We start from the raw sequence: 20,288 nt of genomic DNA, 5'->3' as shown, positions 1-20,288 counted from the left end.
TTTCAACTTGATAAAGATTGAACCAAAACAACCGAAAATCAGTTTGTTTTCGATGTTTATAATTCGCTCCTAAAAGCATGATCAATTTCAACAGTAGATGAGGATTGAGATTCGGCGCTTTCGTAGCAATAGAAAAAAAGAAACACTTTTCCCAATTTTAAAGTCTACCTTTTTATTCAAATTTCCAGTGACTTAAAAACACTATAGGCCTCCCAAATACTTCTGTGCATAGCGAAATAAAATTTCAACCTTTCTGGATTGGACCATACCATAGGAAAACGTCGCCGCTTGCCTGTTATGCAGTAATATCTACGCCATGCTTAAATTCAAGGTGAGTTCTAATTGCCATTTCGTTCTGTTTTATTTCAGCATCGCAAGAAACTACAAAAACTGCTCCACCAGTGGTTAGAAGTGGGCCTTCAGGCGATGTCAAGCCTGCACCTGTACGTATTTCGTGTCTGCCAATCAAGAATTGGCTTTCTAAATCAGCACATAGCGCCTAATCTATTTATATACAGGCGCCAATCTGCCACACATTGAAATATATTTACTATTCTAAAACTGTTTTTTTTTTTATGCATAATGTTTTGAGGTTGTGGTAAGACATAGTGAAAATATCAAAGCCCATACAGAAGTGGGTAGCATTTTAGGTAGCAAAAATGCTAGCTATACTCCTTGGCTTTCATATTTTTATTACGTGTTTTTATGTTTTTAAATTTTTGGGGAATTTTTTTTTTACTGGTGTATGATTTCTGAATTAGACTTTCATTAAAATTGTTAAAAGGCTACCTAAGGTTAGCTAACATCAAAAGAAAAACAGTTATAAAATATAATTGCTTATAATCGGACAAGTTTATCAGTTAACGCTTTATTTTATAACAACGACTTGACTGCAACCAGTGACTTGGACTAAGACTTGACTTGTTATTTATTCGAAAATAGCTGACTTAAACTTTAATAACTGACTTTTAAAATTATTTTACGAATGACTTGGCTGGGACTTGGATCATTTCAAAATGACTTGTTTACAACACTGCAATTAGAAGTCACGATATGCCCAGTAAAAAGCTTAAATTAAATGTTGGCGGACTGCTCCGTGTCTCTCTAATTGCGCTGAATGCGGCTTTCTTGCAATATTATATGCAAATCAAATGCATATTTGCAGCGGTACTGTGGTTCAACTAATGCAGTACTTCCCAACCTTTTTCAGTTCGCAGCCAACTTTTAAGGCAAGTTTTATTATGCAACCCATAATAAGGTATGACCAAACAAATAAAGTTACATAAAACCTGCATCTTTACTACTGGCGTACGTAGTGAAACAGTTAATGCGACACAGCACATCTAATTCTTACGTATTTGCTACATAGTTGCATTCATGTTATGTAATGATAATGCAATAATTTCCCGATCGAATAGAAATCTATACCATTTAGAAATGCATCGCGACGCACTGGTTCGGAAGAACAGAATTAATACATGGGTTCTTAACTCTTTAAACTTTTTTTTAACGCAAACCCCTAAACGGCAAAATATCAAATATTTTTTGAAAATGACGTCATTAAACTATTAGATTCAACTAAACGTGTTTTTGGCTTCAAAGCATTTGTTTTCAATTAAACTAGTTTATTTAGAAAATTACTTTTCATTTTTTTAAACATTGCACTGAGATTCAAATTAAACCTTCATGGACCCCCTAAAACTTGTCCACGAACCCCTGGGGGTCCGCGTAGCCCTGTTTAAAAAACCCTGAACTAATATAACCTAACTTTTAGTTCGCTGCTATTTTTAAACATTTTCGTTTCAAATTTTCGGGTTAATCAGTTCCCGACTTGTGTATGAAGTAGCCAAACTCAAAAGCGCCACCTTCCGGTAAAAAATTGTGGTGTACTTTGCCGCTTGGTGGCTAAAAAGTTGCAAAAGCGTTTCTAATATGATTGGCCTTAAATTAGTAGTAGGTTATGTTACCACGCTATAGAAGGCCTATTTGAGTGGTATTTTTCACTATCCATTTGTCAGCAAAAACAGCCAAGTCCCAGTGTGAGTGGTGAAATTTTGTGGACAAAACTTGATTTAACACGATCATTTAAACCAGTGGTCGGCAAAATTTTTTCGCCGCGGCTTAAATTTCTCTTTCGAGGGCTTTTAAGGCCGTGAAACCACTACAACAACAGGGGTGGATCCAGGATATTTGTTTGGGTTCATGATTTTTTGTAGAATGACGTCACAAAGTTACATCCTGTTGTTCTGGAGAGATCTCGATATCTTTATCAAGATGATGTCGATCTACTCGACCTTTTTGACTTTGAGATTTATAATCAAGCTACATTACAGATCCGTGCATAGTGCATAATGTACCTAAATTGAATTCTGCTACGTAAGAACTGTATTATTGTAATATATCACACCTGGGCAAAATGCGACCCGCTAAGTAATCTGATTCGACCCGTGGCTAATTTCCAAAAATTAAGTAACCTTTACGTTGATATTATATTAGATTATGTTATTCAAAAAATATCTCTACCTTACTCCTTAAATATTGCTATTGCTACTCAATCATCACGTAAATCTTTTTTCTTAGAACTGTACCAATTTCTGCACACTAAGCCCCTCCCAGGTATACTTACTCACCTTATATTGTTGTCCAGGCGATCCAAAAAAAATTGACTTATATTAGTTTGGCTTTATGGGATTCACATATTTAATATTTGTTTACTTTTTTGTTATTGAAGGAAATTAATTAATTGTTTAAGGAAACTGAAACGCTTCAATGTAAAACAAATGCTTTTGAGAGCAATGTCAGGATGGCCTGCGGTAAAAATAATTTTTTTACATAAAATTGTGCCTAATTTTTACCCAAAATTAATTCACCGGAACGCAGTGTTACTTACTGTGATATATTAACCTAATTGATAAAACCGAAGCGTGTAAATGTATATTTTAAGTTGTTAGGCAAAATATACTTACTCACCCGGTAAATAGCCTGAACCTTCAACTGCGCGTATTAGATCGTCACAAAACGTGCCCTACAAATCACTTTGGCACCAGTTGCTTGACTCATTATGCGCCTCATCATTTAATGTACTTATCTTGGTCGATGGTGTACAGTCACGAAGTGGCGAAGAAAAGCTCTTTTCCTGTTTAACCGTAAACTTCTATTGGCGTAATCTGTGGGAAATCTTTTTTCAAGGTTTTGAGCATAATGGCTGGAGGTTGTAGTAAGACGTAAAAATAATATAGAGTCCATACAGAATTAAGTAGGATTTTTACACCGATGATGGCATGGGTTATTGCTGAAACGTCTGTAAATTGCGAAATGTCGATTTTATCGAATATTATGGCTTTGACATTTTTGTTGAAATTCTCCCCAAAAAAACGTGTATTGTGTTCAAAATATTTGACAATGATATGGAATACTATATATGGCTGCTGAAATTATTAATCTTTATTACAAATTTAAATGCAAATTTTAAGGTCTTAACTCATATCGTTTATTTAATAATAATTGATGGCTATTTCATAACATTACATTTTTTATAAAGGGCTTAATAAAAATTTACGAATTTCTTATAAGATGTAGCAATACTACAAAGGTTTGACTAGGCCAGTGGTTCCCAAACTATTCATTCCGTGGCCTGATGTTTTTTTACAAAACATATGGCGGCCATCGTTTTTTTTTTACATTTAGTTATGACTAGTGCATATTGATTAACAAACGTTTTTCAATATTATAAACATTTTTAGCCACGGCCCACAGTTTGGGAACCACTGGACTAGGCGATAGATTGCTTTTAAAAGTGGCCGGTTGAATATGGTTAGCACACCCACTGGTTTCACCAATGGCAAAAATGAATATTGAGATATTCTAAACATTCAATATGTTACCTGTTCAATATGTTACTTTGGTGTTCTTATTACGTCTATCTAACACCTCCAGCCATTATATTAATATTTATTCAAATCTTACGAAAAGGTGTCTACTTCTGTGGGCCTAAAATGTCTACTACCTCTTGCTAAAACCTCCAGCCATTACGCTCCAAAATCTTATTTCGCGTTAAATACAGTTTTTTTAACTCTTTTTATCGCGAACCACTAGAATTTTTTGGGGGTTTGGTACGGACAAATTTTGGCATTGAAATTTAAGCAGTCATAAATTGGCGTCATCTAATAAATAGACTTATATAACCTGCTGTTTTCGGTCCGACAAATGTATAACTTATATGAAGTCTAAATCCATTAAACGTCAAAAGTCTTGTTTTATAAAAAAATTGTTCCATTTTATCAATAATAACTATAAATATAATTACGCCTCCATGGAAACTAGTCCACGTATATTCGAGAACCCCTGGTCTAATGTAATACGAAATATTGGTCAAAAAGTTCGCAAAAAAAAAACAGCATCGGTAAACATGCCTTTACCTTATTTGTCAGCGGCAAAGCTTTTATCACACCAAAAATAGCGTTTCTTTTTGGGCTAGTAAACACCGAAATACCGTGAGCGTAAATACGACGCAAGCAAGACACCACAAAAATGCCAAACTTCTCGAGTTGGAAAAGCGGCTATCTAAGCTTCCATTTCGTCTGCGTAAAAAGCCGTGCCGTCGACGCTCCTTATAAGGCAATACATCGCTGCTCTGTCTGTTTTCAAAGGTCTCAGCAGCGTGCTGAAAAAAAACGAGAGTCTAGTAGTTTGCCTTGGTGTACGCAGCAGCGGCTGCGAGCTATAAAACGCACGGTTTTTGTGTGTTCGTTGCGTAAGCAGACTTTATTTATTTTAGGTTTTTAAAATTGGGTTAGAATTAGGTCATTTCAGTTTTTGCAAATTGGGTTTGAATTAGAATTAGACCGTTTTTGCTTTCTCAAATTAGATTGGAGTTTGAACTGCAATTACTTTTAATTCTTTACAATCAATTTAACTTAATCGCACTTTATTCTTATACGAATGTAAATGGTAAATTTTTTTGTGCTAATTTTTATATATTTTAGCACAGCCTATGCTTTTCAGACTGTAAAAATCGCCTAAAAAGTCGTTCCGACCAAAGGTTATTAATTTACATTCTTTATTTAGACTGAGAAACTGAAAATTGCCATTGGACAAAGTAGAATTTTTGGTAAAATCCCAATTAGATTAGAACTAAAATTAGAGCACACAAGCAATTCACAAACTATATTAGAATTAGAATTAGCCGCATTTTCCTCTAATTCATTAAATTAGAAAACTAGATTTATGTAGTTGTCCAAATCTGTGCGTATAAGGTGCTGTCATTTTTGTATAAGTACCTCTTTGGGGGTGAAGATTTCGCACTGTTTCATGACACCCGTGAGTTGTGTAAAGTAAAATATGGCGCGAAAGTGCCTTGAAATGCGATGATTATTTTAAGTGGCGCTAACTCGTCAGAGCCCTTGTGTTCTAGCAGCTGGTTTCTTGTTAAGTTTGAAGTGTGTTTTTAGCGCCGACCATGTGGGCTCCCAGTGTTATTATTGCTGCGACATGCGAGTGCTATTTACTTATAACCCCTTGTTCCTCTGCCTTTTCAGAGTCAGTTCTAGAAACTTTGTCATGCCAGACAGTATAGCTTCAGTAAGGAGCAGTTTGAAAATTAATTCATTCGACTTAAGATATACTGACGATGCTGAAATTATAGCTTCAGTAAAAAAAAAACAATTTGAAAATGTATTCATTCGAATTAAGATAGGATCCTTATAGGATATTTTTCAGACCGGAATTGCTAGATTATTCTGTACGAATAACCAATAGAGAATTTTATAATGATAAGACATCAGTGTAGACTTGTCTCTATGTTGTTACTCTTTTTACAATATTTCAGTTGTAGCTCAAGCTAGTCTATTGGAATTTGCACAGCTAAGCCATTGAACCCTAGTGATATGGGACTTGAAAACCGAAAGGAATACAAATCGATACGCAGACCCGTACCATGGCTCAATTTATCAATAAATAATAGATGTCGGTCTAGTTGGCAAAAGAAATACCGTCGCATTTAAGCGCGTGATCCGAAACATTTTAAGCGAGGGCTAGTTTTAGGGGATTTTTGTGCTAAACGAGAACTAGTTTTAAATGGTCCATGAAGCTATAATTAAAATATTTCGGAGTTGTTTGACAAAATTGAAATAAAATTATTTTTTTTATCTTTTTTTTATTTGTATATTTTTTTTTATCATAAAATATATTAATTATAAAAAAAACGCTTTGGCATATTCTCCTTAAATGTATTATAAAAAACAGCAGGTTTTAGGTCTAGTTGTATTATGACGTCATCTCTAAAAACTGCATACCGACCTGGTCCACGCAAAGCAAAATATTTGTTTAGGGATCCGCGTTCAAAAATATTTAGTTGTAAAGCGTCATTAAAAAATAGTCCAGCAATAAAACGGCCACTAGCCCCTGTAAAAAATAATTTTATCAGTAAAAAAAATGCTTTGGCACCTTTTACTTGAATGTATTTAGTGTCTATTTTAATTTCACATTTTTTTAGATTAGGGTATGCGCTAAAAAAAAGTGTGGCCCGCTTTAAAAAAGTTTAAAGACCTCAGCCCTAAAGCGTTCCAATAAAACTGCTAATAGCCCCTGTAAAAGATTTACCATCGGTCGTTCGGTACGTTCGTCACTTATCATTAGAGCGAGACAGGATGCAGTCAACTTATTCTCTCGCTATTACTCACGAAAAATGCGTGACGTGCAGTGTCGGAGGGTTTTACAACGCTTACAAGTTACACACAGCGCTACACTTGCGTTGTTACGAATGGACAGGTAGGCAGTTGGTATACATCACGTAAAAAAGCATAGGGTAACCAGGTGGCACTATCCAAAGACAAATTGTATTGATACTCCACAATAAGAAATTTTCCATTTTGTACTGATTTGTTTTTATATAATGTCACCTAGTTACCATTATATAGAAGAACTTTTAACTGTGATATAGAAGAACTATTAGAACTGTATTAGGGTAATCAAGGGTGTCACTTTATAAAGACAAATTGTATTGAAATCTCGACAAGTTTTCGCGCAACAGTGCTTCATCAGGTCAAAGTTCGAATCTACTTTTACTGTTTAAAGATTTCTACTTTGACCTGATGAAGCACGGTTGTGCAAAAGATTGGCCAGAATTCAATACAATTTGTCTTTATATAGTGCTACCTGATAGCCCTATTTAGAATTAGACGAATACGACCGTTTACAAAGATTTGCAAACATTTTTCTTCGAAAGAACCCTAAAGGCAAGATGTCAGCGAATATAAAACAGGTAATGTGTTTATACTTATGCGTTTTTCGCGAACCTTTGGGCATTATAGTCAGTTAGATAACAGACAAACTATCACAGGTAGGGCATCAGCTATGTACAGCAACATTTTGAATGGGTTGATTAGTTTAGGATAAAGCTTAACCTTTTTGTTAGGATAAAGGACACAGTCGAGTGACTTTCTATCGCACTTCAAAAGTTGGCAGCATAAAAAAGCCACTCAAGGCAACAGAAGCTGCAACAATGCTTAGATAGCTCTTAGGTAAACCACATTAGCCTGAGATTAAGTACACTTGTTTTACAAGCTGATATTAAACCGCTTTGGAATGGCTCTAACGTGACATAAAATCTGCTGGTTTAGATCATTTTACAAGGTTTATTAGCGGGTTTATTGCTGGAATAATTGATATTACTGCTTTAGAACAGGGGTTCTTAAACTTTTTTTAACGCAGGCCTCTAAAAAATGTTTTGATTTGCGCGGACCACGGTCGGCATGAATTTTTCAGAGGTAACGTCATAATACAGTAGACTTAAAACCGGGCCGTTTTCGGGTACGAAAAATGTGAAATTAAAATATGGTCTAAATACATCCGAGAAGCGTTTTTTTTAACGAATATATTTACTTCTTTATAGAGGCTTAATTAGAAGTTTTATCGCTTGACTATTTTATAATGACGCTTTAAAACAGGGGTTCTTGAACTTTTTTTAACGCGGACCCCTAAAAGACCACATGGTTTGGGGTGAGGCCAGTGACCCTCAAAAGTTTTAAATATTGTAGTAGTTATTTTGGCCCTATTCAAAAACATTCTCTAGATTCATTACATTAGGATTTCTAAAAGAATATTGAAAAATATTCACATCTAGTAGTGCCTCTCTTTGACCAAATTTTATATGTTTTTATAAAATTGGCCATTTTAGGGTAATGCACTGTTCAAAAATCATTTAATCTTACCATCAATGGTTAAATGATTAAGGGTATCGTAAATAAAGCAACTAAACCCAACCATGTTGGATATCATTTTTTTTAAAGATGGCGACATAAAACAAGTAAACTAAACAACGCGACTGTATTAATAGTTTCAAATAGCGCTTTTAATTCGCCATTTGAAGTAATTAATTAACATCACGGAAACGTTATAGAGCTCAAGTGTATAATCTGTGGTTTTAAAAGTTTAGCTGTAAGTTCGATAGCCAGAAAAGGCCATGAAAGGTATTATAAGCGTTTTAGGCAATGTTCACGTTGTACAACGTACCGGAAACGAGAATGACGTTTTCCTTTGCTTTTCTGCTTGTTGCAAAATTTACAGTTTTAAAGTTGAGGGGCGATGAAATATCAAGTCATTGATAAGTAGGGAGCATTTTGAACGTTTCGAATAGCTCTTTATTTATTTTCAACATCTTGAAAATGAAAATAGGCCTATAGGCTTTCTTACGCAAAAGCGGAATCTAGCCGGAAATCCAGAAAACTATTACCGATTACCGTTATCGATTTAATTATTTTGCCTATAAGATCATGGTAATGACGTCATTATCATGGGAAATTGTTATTTTTGTCCAAAATATCCAATATCGGTATCGAAATAAAACGTGGAACTTCATCGGACTTCCCTGCAGTTTTCGGCAAATACAAATATTCTTGTTATTTTTAACCTTTTATGTTGAAAAACAAAAATTGCAGAAATAAAAAAAATTGCCAAAAAAAAAGATTTTTTGTGACGTGACGTACTGAATGACGTCATAACCCGTGTGTTTGTTGCCATAGGTAACTAGTACTTTGCCGCGCGCTGAAAGCGAAGTGGACAAACTGACAAGTCAGCTGATCGAAGGACTGAGCAACGGAAAGAAAGACAAGTCCGACTCTTACCAGGGATTTGACCTTCCGCCGCCGCCTGACCTTGACGATTTCATCACATCGGTGGTGAGTTTTTTTTTCAGTTTATTTAATAAACAGAAAAAAATTGAAAAAACGATTTTTTGCCTTATGGACAGGGCCCTGTTTAAGCTCAGACTAAGTAAGCCCGAATACCTAGCTGTATTTTAATGCCTTCCTGCTAAAAACACAAATAACGCAACACACAGCAAGCAATATGTTTTATGTCGAAAAATTGAGACAAATAACCCATGGAATAAAGACACCCCTGTGTTTTTTAACAGCCTTCACAAGAAGCTCCAAAAAGTCCCGACCTGCCCCCACCCCCGAAACTCAACGGAAACTACAAACCCACTCCACCACCTGTACAGGTAAAACAAGTTGCAGACTTTCAACAAAGTGATCATTTAATTGCCTTTAAACCAAGAAGCACAAGTTTAATTTTTTCTAAATTATATTATAACGTGTGACAGAGTAAGCAGTTATGTAAGATTTTATTAAGTTATGTAAACAGGTATTACACATACGTTGGTGTACTACAGGTGTATACCTTTTCTGCTTGATGAGTAATGGATTGTTTGCTTAGTAGGCGGTACTATAGCTTTCCGCAATGAACGCCTATTTTCGTATCGGCTTATCATTTCGTGTGTAATGAAAGTGTTTTTTAATTGGTTTTAGTGAAGTTTATATTTCATATACATTAAAGCGATTGCAAAAACATTTTACTGTTTTTTTGTTTCCCATGGCATAATGGGTCCCATGTGATTACGGTTAGTATATTATGTGGTTATTTTAAAAAGGAAGTGGCTATTTGACTGGATCGCTATTTTGCGCTTGCACTAATGCTTGATTAGTTTTATGATTTGGGCTAGGGTTGGGAAACCCTAGGTTTTTTTACGCATTGCATTGTCTTTGAAAAAACTATGTATGTTTAAAAATCTATGAATAGTAATTTATTTTAGATCTAACTTAAGTTATGTTTAAAAAAAGAGCCGTTAAGAACAACTAAAAAAATATTTATAGTTATGTTGACCATTAGTCCATGGCAGTACGATATACTGATTTGTTTTTCAACTATTCAGAAATCGTCTAGAGATCCAATTTTAGGCATTTAAAAACGTAGAGATTTTCTTTAAAAATTCTTGGAATCTTCCCTTTGAATGGCACATTTAAATCTCTCCTATAAACAGAAAGCAACCCTAAAGGCCTCGGGTAAGTTACACACAGACTGAAGCGCACACTTTCAACACCACGACGTGTGTTGTGTTTACCGACTTATGAGTGTCACTTCCACGAGTTTGCTTTGATCTACGCCTGTCTGCACAAATCCCCGGTTTCCTTTAGCGTGTTGGTGTTTCCTCATATATGTCAAGGCAGTGCGGCGCAAATGCTAAGCGCAGGAAATATTACAGCGAAGCTTTGGCGAACCAGCTCTATTCACTCAGCTTCTTGTATAAGACATTAGTAGTCCGATAATATCGGATCGGAGCCGATATCCGATGACAAGTATTAGTATCGGAACTCGATACCAAATAAACATAGAAATTTTAGCCATTATTAGCGACCCAGCGCAGCGAATCAAACTTGAAAGGTAAATTTATCGAAGGTGACTAATTTTTTTTTAATGTAAAAGATTAAATCTGAAAAATAACTTTGCAAAAAGGTTATCCCAGTAAATTTAAAAATCGCTTTCATTATTATCTAACTATTTCATTGCAGTCTGACAATAAACCATGGTACAGTAACTTTGCTGGACGTTCGTTTCCCAATCAAATCATTCTACAGTCTACAGATGCCATTGTGGATTGGATTAGATTGGATTAATATAGCTGCATTATGCGACTGGAATTATTTTTAACCCAATAACCTGGAAAAAATGTGTCTTTCAATTTCACCTATTTGGCTTGTTGGACCACAGCAATGACGTCATTTGGTATTGGATCGGATCCTGATACTTTTTATTAAAAACGTCGAATATTGGTATCGGAATAAAATGTTAAGTATCAGACATCCCTAGACATTAGCATAAAACAGTTTGAATTGAATTATTATGAGCTATTTAATGGAAACGACTTCTCAAAAACAATTCATAGGTTTAAAACAACAAAAATTTGTATAAAAAATTACATCGCTCTTAGTAATATTAGAAAACAAAAAGTATAAATGTCATGGTGAACACGTTTAAAGTAGTTTAGAATTATTTACGACTGCTCTCTTAAAGCAAATAACTTGCACGCAAAATATCAATTCAATATGTTGAATAAATATCTTCCTATTTTCTCAAGTATCACAGAATTTTGCTCAGAATGAATCTCAGTAAATTTAACCATGTAAACTACTGCAGACCCATAGGTTGAGAAAAACTGTGTTAAGGCCTCTCCACGTGTTAACCTAATAACGTAGGATTTGTCATTTCCCTTTGCGACAAATCATTTTGTGATGTTCTATCTGCTATGACAAGCAGCAAGGAGTTCGAATGGCGGTCATTAACTACTAACAGCTCAATGAGGCCCAGAGTGACAAGGCCCAAAGTGACAAGGCCTAAAACCACATTACAGATTTTTATCGGCCCACTTTTTAGTTAAAAAACAACAGAATACAATGAAATATTTTTAAAGAATTTAATTACCAAGTATTTGCAACAAGGCTCCTATTTTATCTAAGTTAATATATATATACTTTTAGAGTTAAACTCCCTGGCAAATTCGCTGAACACCATGAAAATATTTGTTGTAGCTTTTTAACCTTGTTTGTTTTTAATATTCGTGCGAATCCTGATTTTCGTGAAATTATTTTATACAATCAGATCAGTCCTCCTAACAAACTTATTAATTACCAGAAAGTGATAATATTTTAAATTTTTTGTAGTTAGAATGCAGCAGCAACTCACGGATTACACGTTATTAAATGCATGAACCACTTGTGCCTTTTTACAAAGGATTAAGTTGGTTTCGTTTGTCATAAAAAAAAAGTTCGCCATCCCTTGCCTATCCATCAGCTTTTTAGGTCAAGTGTACTTTCATTCGAAACAAATCGCCCATAATATCCTTCTCACCGCAGGCTAGTTGTTTTTTAGTCTTGCCTGCAATACAATCCTGACCAGGCTTACTGATTTCGGTAACCCTCTACGAAGGCATCTTGTGCACTCTACACATGTTATGCAGTTGTATTACACCAGTGTTTGTTAACCTTTTTTCTTGGGGGCGCACCTAGAGACGTATAAAAACGTGGCGACGCACCTTGCGAGCGCGAAATTTTTTAGGTGTATCGGTGTTTCTCTTAAATTTCCTGCAATTTTTTATTATATAGGTTTTATAGTTGCATATCTGTAAAAGGAATCCAGCCTTTAAGACTAAAAACGTTATTCTGACCATTTTAAGTCTTATTCCAATTAATTTTGGATTAATTCGACATGTTTAGGTCTTATCAAGTCTATTTTAGATCTTATTCTGTCGTGGTTATTACTGCGAATATGGCGTTATTATGTCGGTGGTTTTAATAGGCCTACTACGGTAGCCTATTATAGATTAATTATCTGATTTAGATATTGTTGCTTTGAAGGTCTTATTTCGTTTTTTTTTTTTTTTTTTTTTTAAAAGGCTTGTGGCAGTGGTTCCCAAACTGTGGTACGCGTACCACCAGTGGTACGCGAGAGTCTTTCAGGTGGTACGTGACTAACTTTAGCATACATGTAAATTTGCGAAAACCTTCAACTTTTAAAACTTTTAGATTGGGTATTTTGTCATGTCGTTTTAGTAATTTTGGTTTTGTACATTTATGACGTAACACTTATCTGTTCGAGATAATAAAACGCTAATTGTTAGCTGGTTTAATCAGGGTTGCCAGTTTGGATTTTTTAAAGCCAAATTTGAAAATTTAGGCTTTTTTTGAACCTCTTGGGTTTTTTTTTTTTTTAAAAAAAATCCAAATGAAATTTTGCTTTTTTAGGCTTTTTTTGTTTCATTCCAAAATTTCATGAGTTTTATGTTAAGAAGAGATCAAACTATCACAACAAGAGAAAAATTGCCACAAAAAAATGTACAAAAAGAGATAAAATACCAATAAAATTTTACAAAATGCGCCAAAAAATTGGCACAAAACGTGAAATTCAATGTACAAGCATGATCATTTATTGTATTTTTATTAATTTAAGGAAAAACATAGGCTTGTTAGAGTTTGTAGTAGTTTTGGCTTTTTTTGGCTTTTTTTTTTAGGTGAGTTTGGCTTTTTTTATTTTTTCCATCTGGCAACCCTGGGTTTAATATGTATGTAATGTACTAATAATGAATCCAACTGATGGCAACAGTGTAGTATTGTCCTCTGTATATTGGTATTTAAATCATATTATTATTGAACTACTATAATTTCTTCTAAAATAGAGGAATAGCGAGAGAACTAAATTTTGTTAAAAATTTAGGAACATGTCTAAATGAAAGTACAGTCAGGGTCACATAAAGTACGGGTTTATAGCTATTGAACACAATGGAGAAGCTCTTTCACAATGTGTATTTGTATAAAATATGTTATCATGCTTTAACCGAGTGATCAAACTAGTAAATTTCGTCAAAACATCTGCCCTTAATACTCGGTTGTTTAAACGTCTTTGTGAGAATCTCAGTTCCAAATACACCTGTTTGCTCAATTACACGGAGGTGCGCTGGCTCTAACATCCATCGCATTAAAACTATTTGCTGTATTTTGTATAATTTATGGCTTTTATGTCTTCATGACATTTGTTAAACTTTAATACAGCCACATACTCATTTTCTTATCTATTTGCTAAAATAGTTATAGTTTGAGATATTCTAGTCAGTTGTAACTTAGGTGGTACGTGAATACTGTACAAAAGCTCAAAATGGTACGCGAGAAAAAAAGTTTGGGAATCACTGGCTTGTGGAATCAATTATCTAAGCTTAATAGGAAAGTAAAAGATAGGACAAACATTATTTTTTCCTTTTGTTCGCGGCGCACCTGGCAGCCTTTCATGGCGCACCGGTTGAGAAACGCTGTATTGCACCCTTGCGATTTCGAACAGCCAGATTTAACTTGCATCTTTGTTCGACAGCCAAAGAAGAAACAACCGCCTCCAGTGATGTCGAAACCAACATCCGGACCCCCACCAGTGATGCCAAAGCCGTCCAGATCTGCCCCGCTCAAATCGACCCACACCGGCATCAACACAGTAAGCTTTGTAAGTATTTTTCAAAGTGGACGTATTTGTCTAATTCTAAATAAGGTAATCAGGTGGCACCATATGAAGACAAATTGTACAAACTACATAGTTTGACCTGATGAAGCACGGTTGTGCGAAAGCTTTTCGAGAATTCAATACAATTTGTCTTTATATACTGCACCTTATTGCCCTGCACTTCGTAGGTGTAACGCTATGTGCAACGATTCGTACTTAAACACATACGTGTATGTATCTTCATTGAATGCATCTAAATCGTTCGATTGTTATTGGAGATGGAGGATTATATCAGAGTGGAGCCGGTGCCCGATGCCCAGCGGTAAAATCGGCACTTTTCCTAGGGTGTTATCTTAATTCCGAGTCAAGTCATTTGTAAAACAACTTAAGTCCAAGTCAAGTTTTTTAGAATAAATAACAAGTCAAGTCCAAGTCAAATCCTTGTCATAAAAGTTAAACGTTGAACTATTAAAATTGGTAAACTTGTCCGATTATATGAGCAATAACTCAAACCCAAATCACACAAAACGCAACATATACAAGCAATTTGTTTTATATGCAAAACGTAAGATAAAAAACACAGTTTTATAAGAAAAATACCTGATGAGAGCACTTCATTTTAAGCCAAGTCATTGTCCAAAAGACTTAGGTCAAGTTAAGTCATCTAAAAACAGTGACTTAAGTGAACTTCAGTCCAGTCATTACAACACTGTTCCTACGTACAGCTGACAAATCAGCCTAACTCAAAGATTTTTCAAATGCTCCACCAGTAGACAGGCAATTAGGTATTTACCAGATACACAAAAATAAAGATGTATTTGTTAACCTTCTAGCAAGTCAATCAGCCTTCTTCCAAACCCGAAGTTGCCCCGAAGAGTGAGCGACCAGCGGTCGGCCCAGGTTCTGAAGAAATCAAACCGGTGCCTAAGGCGTCTGTTGAGGACGAACTCGACTATGTAACCAGGACATTGTTCGAGGGAATGGACAACCCTAAGGTAAGTTTTTTCCAAGATTTGGCGTTTTTTTGGCAGCTGAGAAATTTCAAGAGACCGCTTACGAAGAGTAATGCTGTTTTTTTTGGCGTTAAAGTTAGCTGCCAGAAATTGTCGGCTGGTGTTTCAGAAGTAGGCTATCTTTTGAGGGAGAGATAGGAAGCTTTGAGAGAGCCGTTTTCGGTTCTTTTCAAAACACACTAAAAAACACTGCCTACAAAAAATATTCACCATTTCCAGGGCAAAACCAACTTAATTTTGGTAAATTGACTGTTTTTTTGATAATTAATCTCAAAGCCAAAAAGGTCGAATTGGTCGACATCAACTTGATTAGGACGTTTAGATACGAACTTGTATCATCTACAGTTAATGTGACTGAGAAGTATCAAAAAAAGGTGGGACCTAATCTCAAAATCGTGTATCGGTTAAAGAATAAAATGTTCATAGTACGTCTGTAGTTGCAATGACATGCTAATCTCTCCCCTAAAACAACCCCCAAGGGGTCCATGTACCCCAGTTTAAGAACCCCTGCTCTAAACCCTCGTTGTTTATAGGACGAAGACATGTATGGTTTCTGTGCGAAGTGCAACGGTGTTGTGGAAGGTGAAAAGGTTGGATGTCAAGCCATGGACCAAATCTGGCACATCAAGTGCTTCAACTGCACAAGCTGCCGTAAGTTCACGCACAAAACTGCATCCTGACACTCAAATTTCTTGTTTTTATATTTTAAGGTTGTAATAAGACGTAGTAAGAATATCAAAGAGCATAAAGAATATAGGTAGCATTTTGAACCTTTCGAAAATATTTTCATTTTTAAAATCCTTGATAAAAAACACAAATTGTTGTTCGATATTGGCCAACTTTCTTACAACTGTGCTTTGTCAGGTCGAAAAGAAAATAAAAGCAACCATTTTTTGTTTTGTTTACCTGTAGAAAATTCTGCAAAAAGACTTGAACTTAATTTATTTCACAAATGACCTGACTGGGCCTTAAGTCATTTCACTTAATTCAATAACTCGTTTACACTGACGACAGTCAGTATGTATAGAGTTATTCTGACCTTGGACACCTAGTAACGGTGGCTTTAACGGTTAACCGATTCTAAAAAACGGGTTTATATACAAACTATGTATTTGTTTTCAGAAACTCCACTTCACGGCGAACAGTTCTTCGCAGTTAAGAACAAGCCTTGGTGCCAAGAATGCTACACCAACTCACTGGATAAGTGTGACGTCTGCAGCCAGACCATTACCGACAGGGTAAGTTTATTTCTCTGTTTTTTTCTGTGACATTTTAAACCAGCGGTAAGTTTATATCGGTGACAGTTTAACAGAGTTGTGATGACTAATGACTTAAGTCTTGACTTGAGTGCACGTAAGTCACTGTTTTTAAAAGACTTGACTTGACTCACGTCTTTTGGAAAAATAACTTGACTTGACTTAAGTCTTTCAAACAAATCACTTGGGTTAAAATTAAGTGTTTTCGAAAAGCATTTTTTATAAAATTAGGTTATTTATCGCTCAATTTCTGTACATTAAACAATTTGCTATATGTTGCGTTTTTGTTATTTTTAGTTCAATTGATGTTTACGTTTCATTTTTTTATGTTTGACTTAGAATTAACTTCCTCTAATAATGACTTTGAGTTGGACTTAAGTCGTTTTAAAATCTCTTGTTTGCAACACTGCAGTTAAAACGCAAAAATTCATATTATGCTCATTTGTTCCAACCTTTTTGGCTTACGGCAGCCTGCACAAAAGATAAAATAGACTGCAGGACCCTTTACGAAATTCAAAAAATAGTTTGAAAAAAAAAGAAAAACTGTCAAAAAAGCAAAACAAATAAACTGAAAAACGTGATACTATTTCAAAGCGAGGATAGAGTATCAAAGCTGAACTTAGACCTTTCGTAACGCGGACCCTTAAAAAAATAACGCCTCTTTTTTTACTATTTCAGATATTGCGGGCCACCGGTAAGGCTTATCACCCAACCTGCTTCACGTGTACCGTTTGCAACAAGAGTCTTGACGGAATTCCCTTCACAGTGGACGACAACAAGTTGATCTTCTGCGTGGACGATTACCACAAGTGAGAATACTCACACACCTTTCTAAAAATACCCAATTTTGTAAAAAATAATAAAAATCTTTTTTTTTATTTGACAAAATGACTCAAGGGCATACTCACATTCTTAAGCGACATTTTTTCAATTTGAAATTTTTTGTGGTAATTTTATAACTAAAAACCTATAAAAAAGTACCCAATATTATTGAAAAAAAGTAATGAGAACACTTCATTTTAACCAAAGTTATTTGATAAAAAGATTCAAGGGCCAAGTCAAGTTGTTCAGTTAAAAGGCTCAAGTCAAGTCAGTCATTAGTTTGTTTTCTGCGTTTAGAATAACCGCGATTAGGAGTACCCGCACTTCTATAAATAATACCAAAATCTATCAAACAAAAAAAATGAAAACACTTAATCTTAACCAAACAAAAATCATAGCTAAATCCAGTCATTTGTTCAAAAGACTCAAGTCAAGTCAATTCGTATCAAAAATGTCTTGAGAAAAAGTCAAATCGACGTGAAACGTCCCAATAGTTATGTGCGTCACAATGTGCAATGTAACTTGTTACTCGGTGGTATCACAAATTGTTTTACCAGAGAAAAAACTTATACTCAATAAAAGCTTACATACTTAAGTATGAAAAATAATTTACTTATATATATATCAAAACGCATTTAACTTATAAAAACACTTCATTTGAAAGTTAATTGGCAAAATGACTTGAAGTCAAGTCAAGATGCAAAGAGTGACTTTAAGAACACTTAAATGAAATCATTGAATTAGATCATTACAACACTGTCCTTATGTAATTTTAATTTGCCTTCTTTTTTCAGGAAGTACGCCCCCAAGTGTTCGGTGTGCAACGAGCGAATAATGCCGGAACCTGGCAAAGAAGAAACAATCCGCATAGTGGCGCTAGATCGCAGCTTTCACGTGCTTTGCTACAAGTGCGAGGTAAGCTATTCGACATTCCATGTGTGACAATCACTGGTCTATATAAACACACATTTTTTTTGTATTTTTTAACTGACAGGAGCAGTACGTTTTGTTTCTGTTTGATATTTCGTTGATTCGAAAAATTCAGCGATTGATTTCTACCTTACAACGTTAATTCGTCAAAAAACTATAGTTTTTACAACTAATTATACTTTTTTAGCGCTAAATCAAATTTTGGCCCAATAACTTGAACAAAATTATGTTTGAGCGTTTTAATTTTTTGTAAATTGTGGAATACCCTTCTCCAAAAAAAATCAAACACTTTTCTTTTCTCAGCTCTGCGGCCTCAAACTGACGTCAGAAAAGGACGGAAACGGGTGCTTCCCCCTCGACAACCGCGTTCTCTGCAAGAACTGCAACGCCCAGCTCGTCCAGCGAATTGGAGCTTAAGTGAGCAGCGCCGTGACGTCATTTTGTGACGTCATCAGGCGGTCGAAGGAATTTACGACTTCGCTCCCGGTCTGTACTGTACAGTGTACATATAAGAGCCCAATCCGTTTAACCTCTGGTTATTTTGCTGGTGGCAGCTCTAGCTCCACCATGCGATAAAGATTTTACGCCTGTTTGCCCGCTGTAGGGCGCTCTTGCATTGCATTGCCAAATTTTTGGGAACTGGGGCCGTTTAGGTGCTCGGTTAAACTTCGATCTCGCTGTAAAGTACAAAGCGAAAAACCTAATTACCACAAGTAACTAATTCGTCTTGTATTTGGCTTTTTTTTATCGGCTTATATTTTGTGCCTTTATCCTATTCTACGGCAACTTTAAAACTTAACCAGGGGCAACTTTCCCTAAATGCATTTTCCAGCCCTTATGTTGTATTTTCAAGGTAACTTAAAAAAAAACAGGGAGAGAACGTTTTGTGCCCGTTTTAACGAGTTTATTTTAAATGATAAATTTTTTTTTTCGTAGCAACTTACAAATGCACTCAGGCCACTTTTTTGCCATGGTTCTGTGCCTTTTTAAATGTTTTTTTAAAAATAGCCTACATTGACAATTTGCATCAAAAATACCAATAGATTTTAAACCCCGATTTTATTCATTTGTAAAGTTGGAAACAAAAGCGGACTATTTTTTGAGTTGGCGTTTTCAAATCTGACGCTTAATCTATCCAGCGAAAGTTTTCAAAGCCGTATTTTACAACATCAAAGTTTATACTTACTTAAAACGAATCGGCTTGGTTAAAGGATCAAAATCCCATACAGATGTTTCGGATAATGCCTGGAGGTTTTAGTTAGACGTACAATGATTTTTAAGCCCATACAGAATTTGTGAACGTTTCGAATAACTGATTCAGTGTCTTCTTACGATGTTAAATATGAATTAGGAGATATTGGAACCTTTCAAAATGCCCCCCTACCTCTGTATGGGCCTCAAATATTTATTCTATGTACAGTTACAACCTCCAACCATTATCTTTGGATTTAAAAATGTTACCTTCTTCTACATGGGCTTTGCTATTCTTACGAATCGTAATGGCAGTTTCGTTTGTATGTAGCCGTCGAAATATCACAGACGTGGTGGTATTTTTTATTGTTGCCCTTAATCCCTCATTGCGCCATAACACAATACATCATAAAGGCCTTGGCACGCACTAGTTCTGTAAGCTATTTGTGGCACAACTCTTCATTCACAATACGTTTCGGTTCATTGTCATTGCTCACAACAGCATAATAACACGCCCACTTTCATTTTCAAGGAGGAACTTAAAATTCGTTGTGCTGATATTTACATAATAATTTATATTGTATTACCTTTCAAACTACCTTGAAATGACAGGTATTCGATAAAAATCGCTCTCATTATTAAGCTATGAGGTTTATATAAAATAAATAAAAATCCCCCCCAAAATGAAAAAATTGAAAGGAGTATAATGAATATAATACTGCAAATCACTGTAATGATCACCCCATCTTTTTTTGAAAAA

General features: G+C 35.2%; 1 protein-coding gene across 1 annotated transcript; it reads left to right on the top strand.

Annotated features, from left to right (window-relative positions):
* Positions 1-171: 171 nt before the first annotated feature.
* LOC146141562 (lipoma-preferred partner homolog) lies at positions 172-19,067 on the top strand. The gene is made up of 10 exons (XM_083389849.1): positions 172-331; positions 9,021-9,176; positions 9,413-9,499; positions 14,194-14,319; positions 15,150-15,311; positions 15,863-15,980; positions 16,452-16,567; positions 17,264-17,394; positions 18,202-18,322; positions 18,641-19,067. Exons 1-10 carry the CDS (start codon positions 317-319, stop codon positions 18,752-18,754), a joined length of 1,146 nt encoding a protein of 381 aa, XP_083245975.1. The 5' UTR covers positions 172-316; the 3' UTR covers positions 18,755-19,067.
* Positions 19,068-20,288: the final 1,221 nt, after the last annotated feature.

Source organism: Ascidiella aspersa, chromosome 5 (assembly GCF_963924565.1).
Source record: "Ascidiella aspersa chromosome 5, kaAscAspe10.2, whole genome shotgun sequence".
NCBI classification, from domain to species: Eukaryota; Metazoa; Chordata; class Ascidiacea; order Phlebobranchia; family Ascidiidae; genus Ascidiella; species Ascidiella aspersa.
The sequence above is the reverse complement of the archived record's forward strand: the minus strand, read 5'-3'. Positions and strand labels throughout refer to the sequence as shown.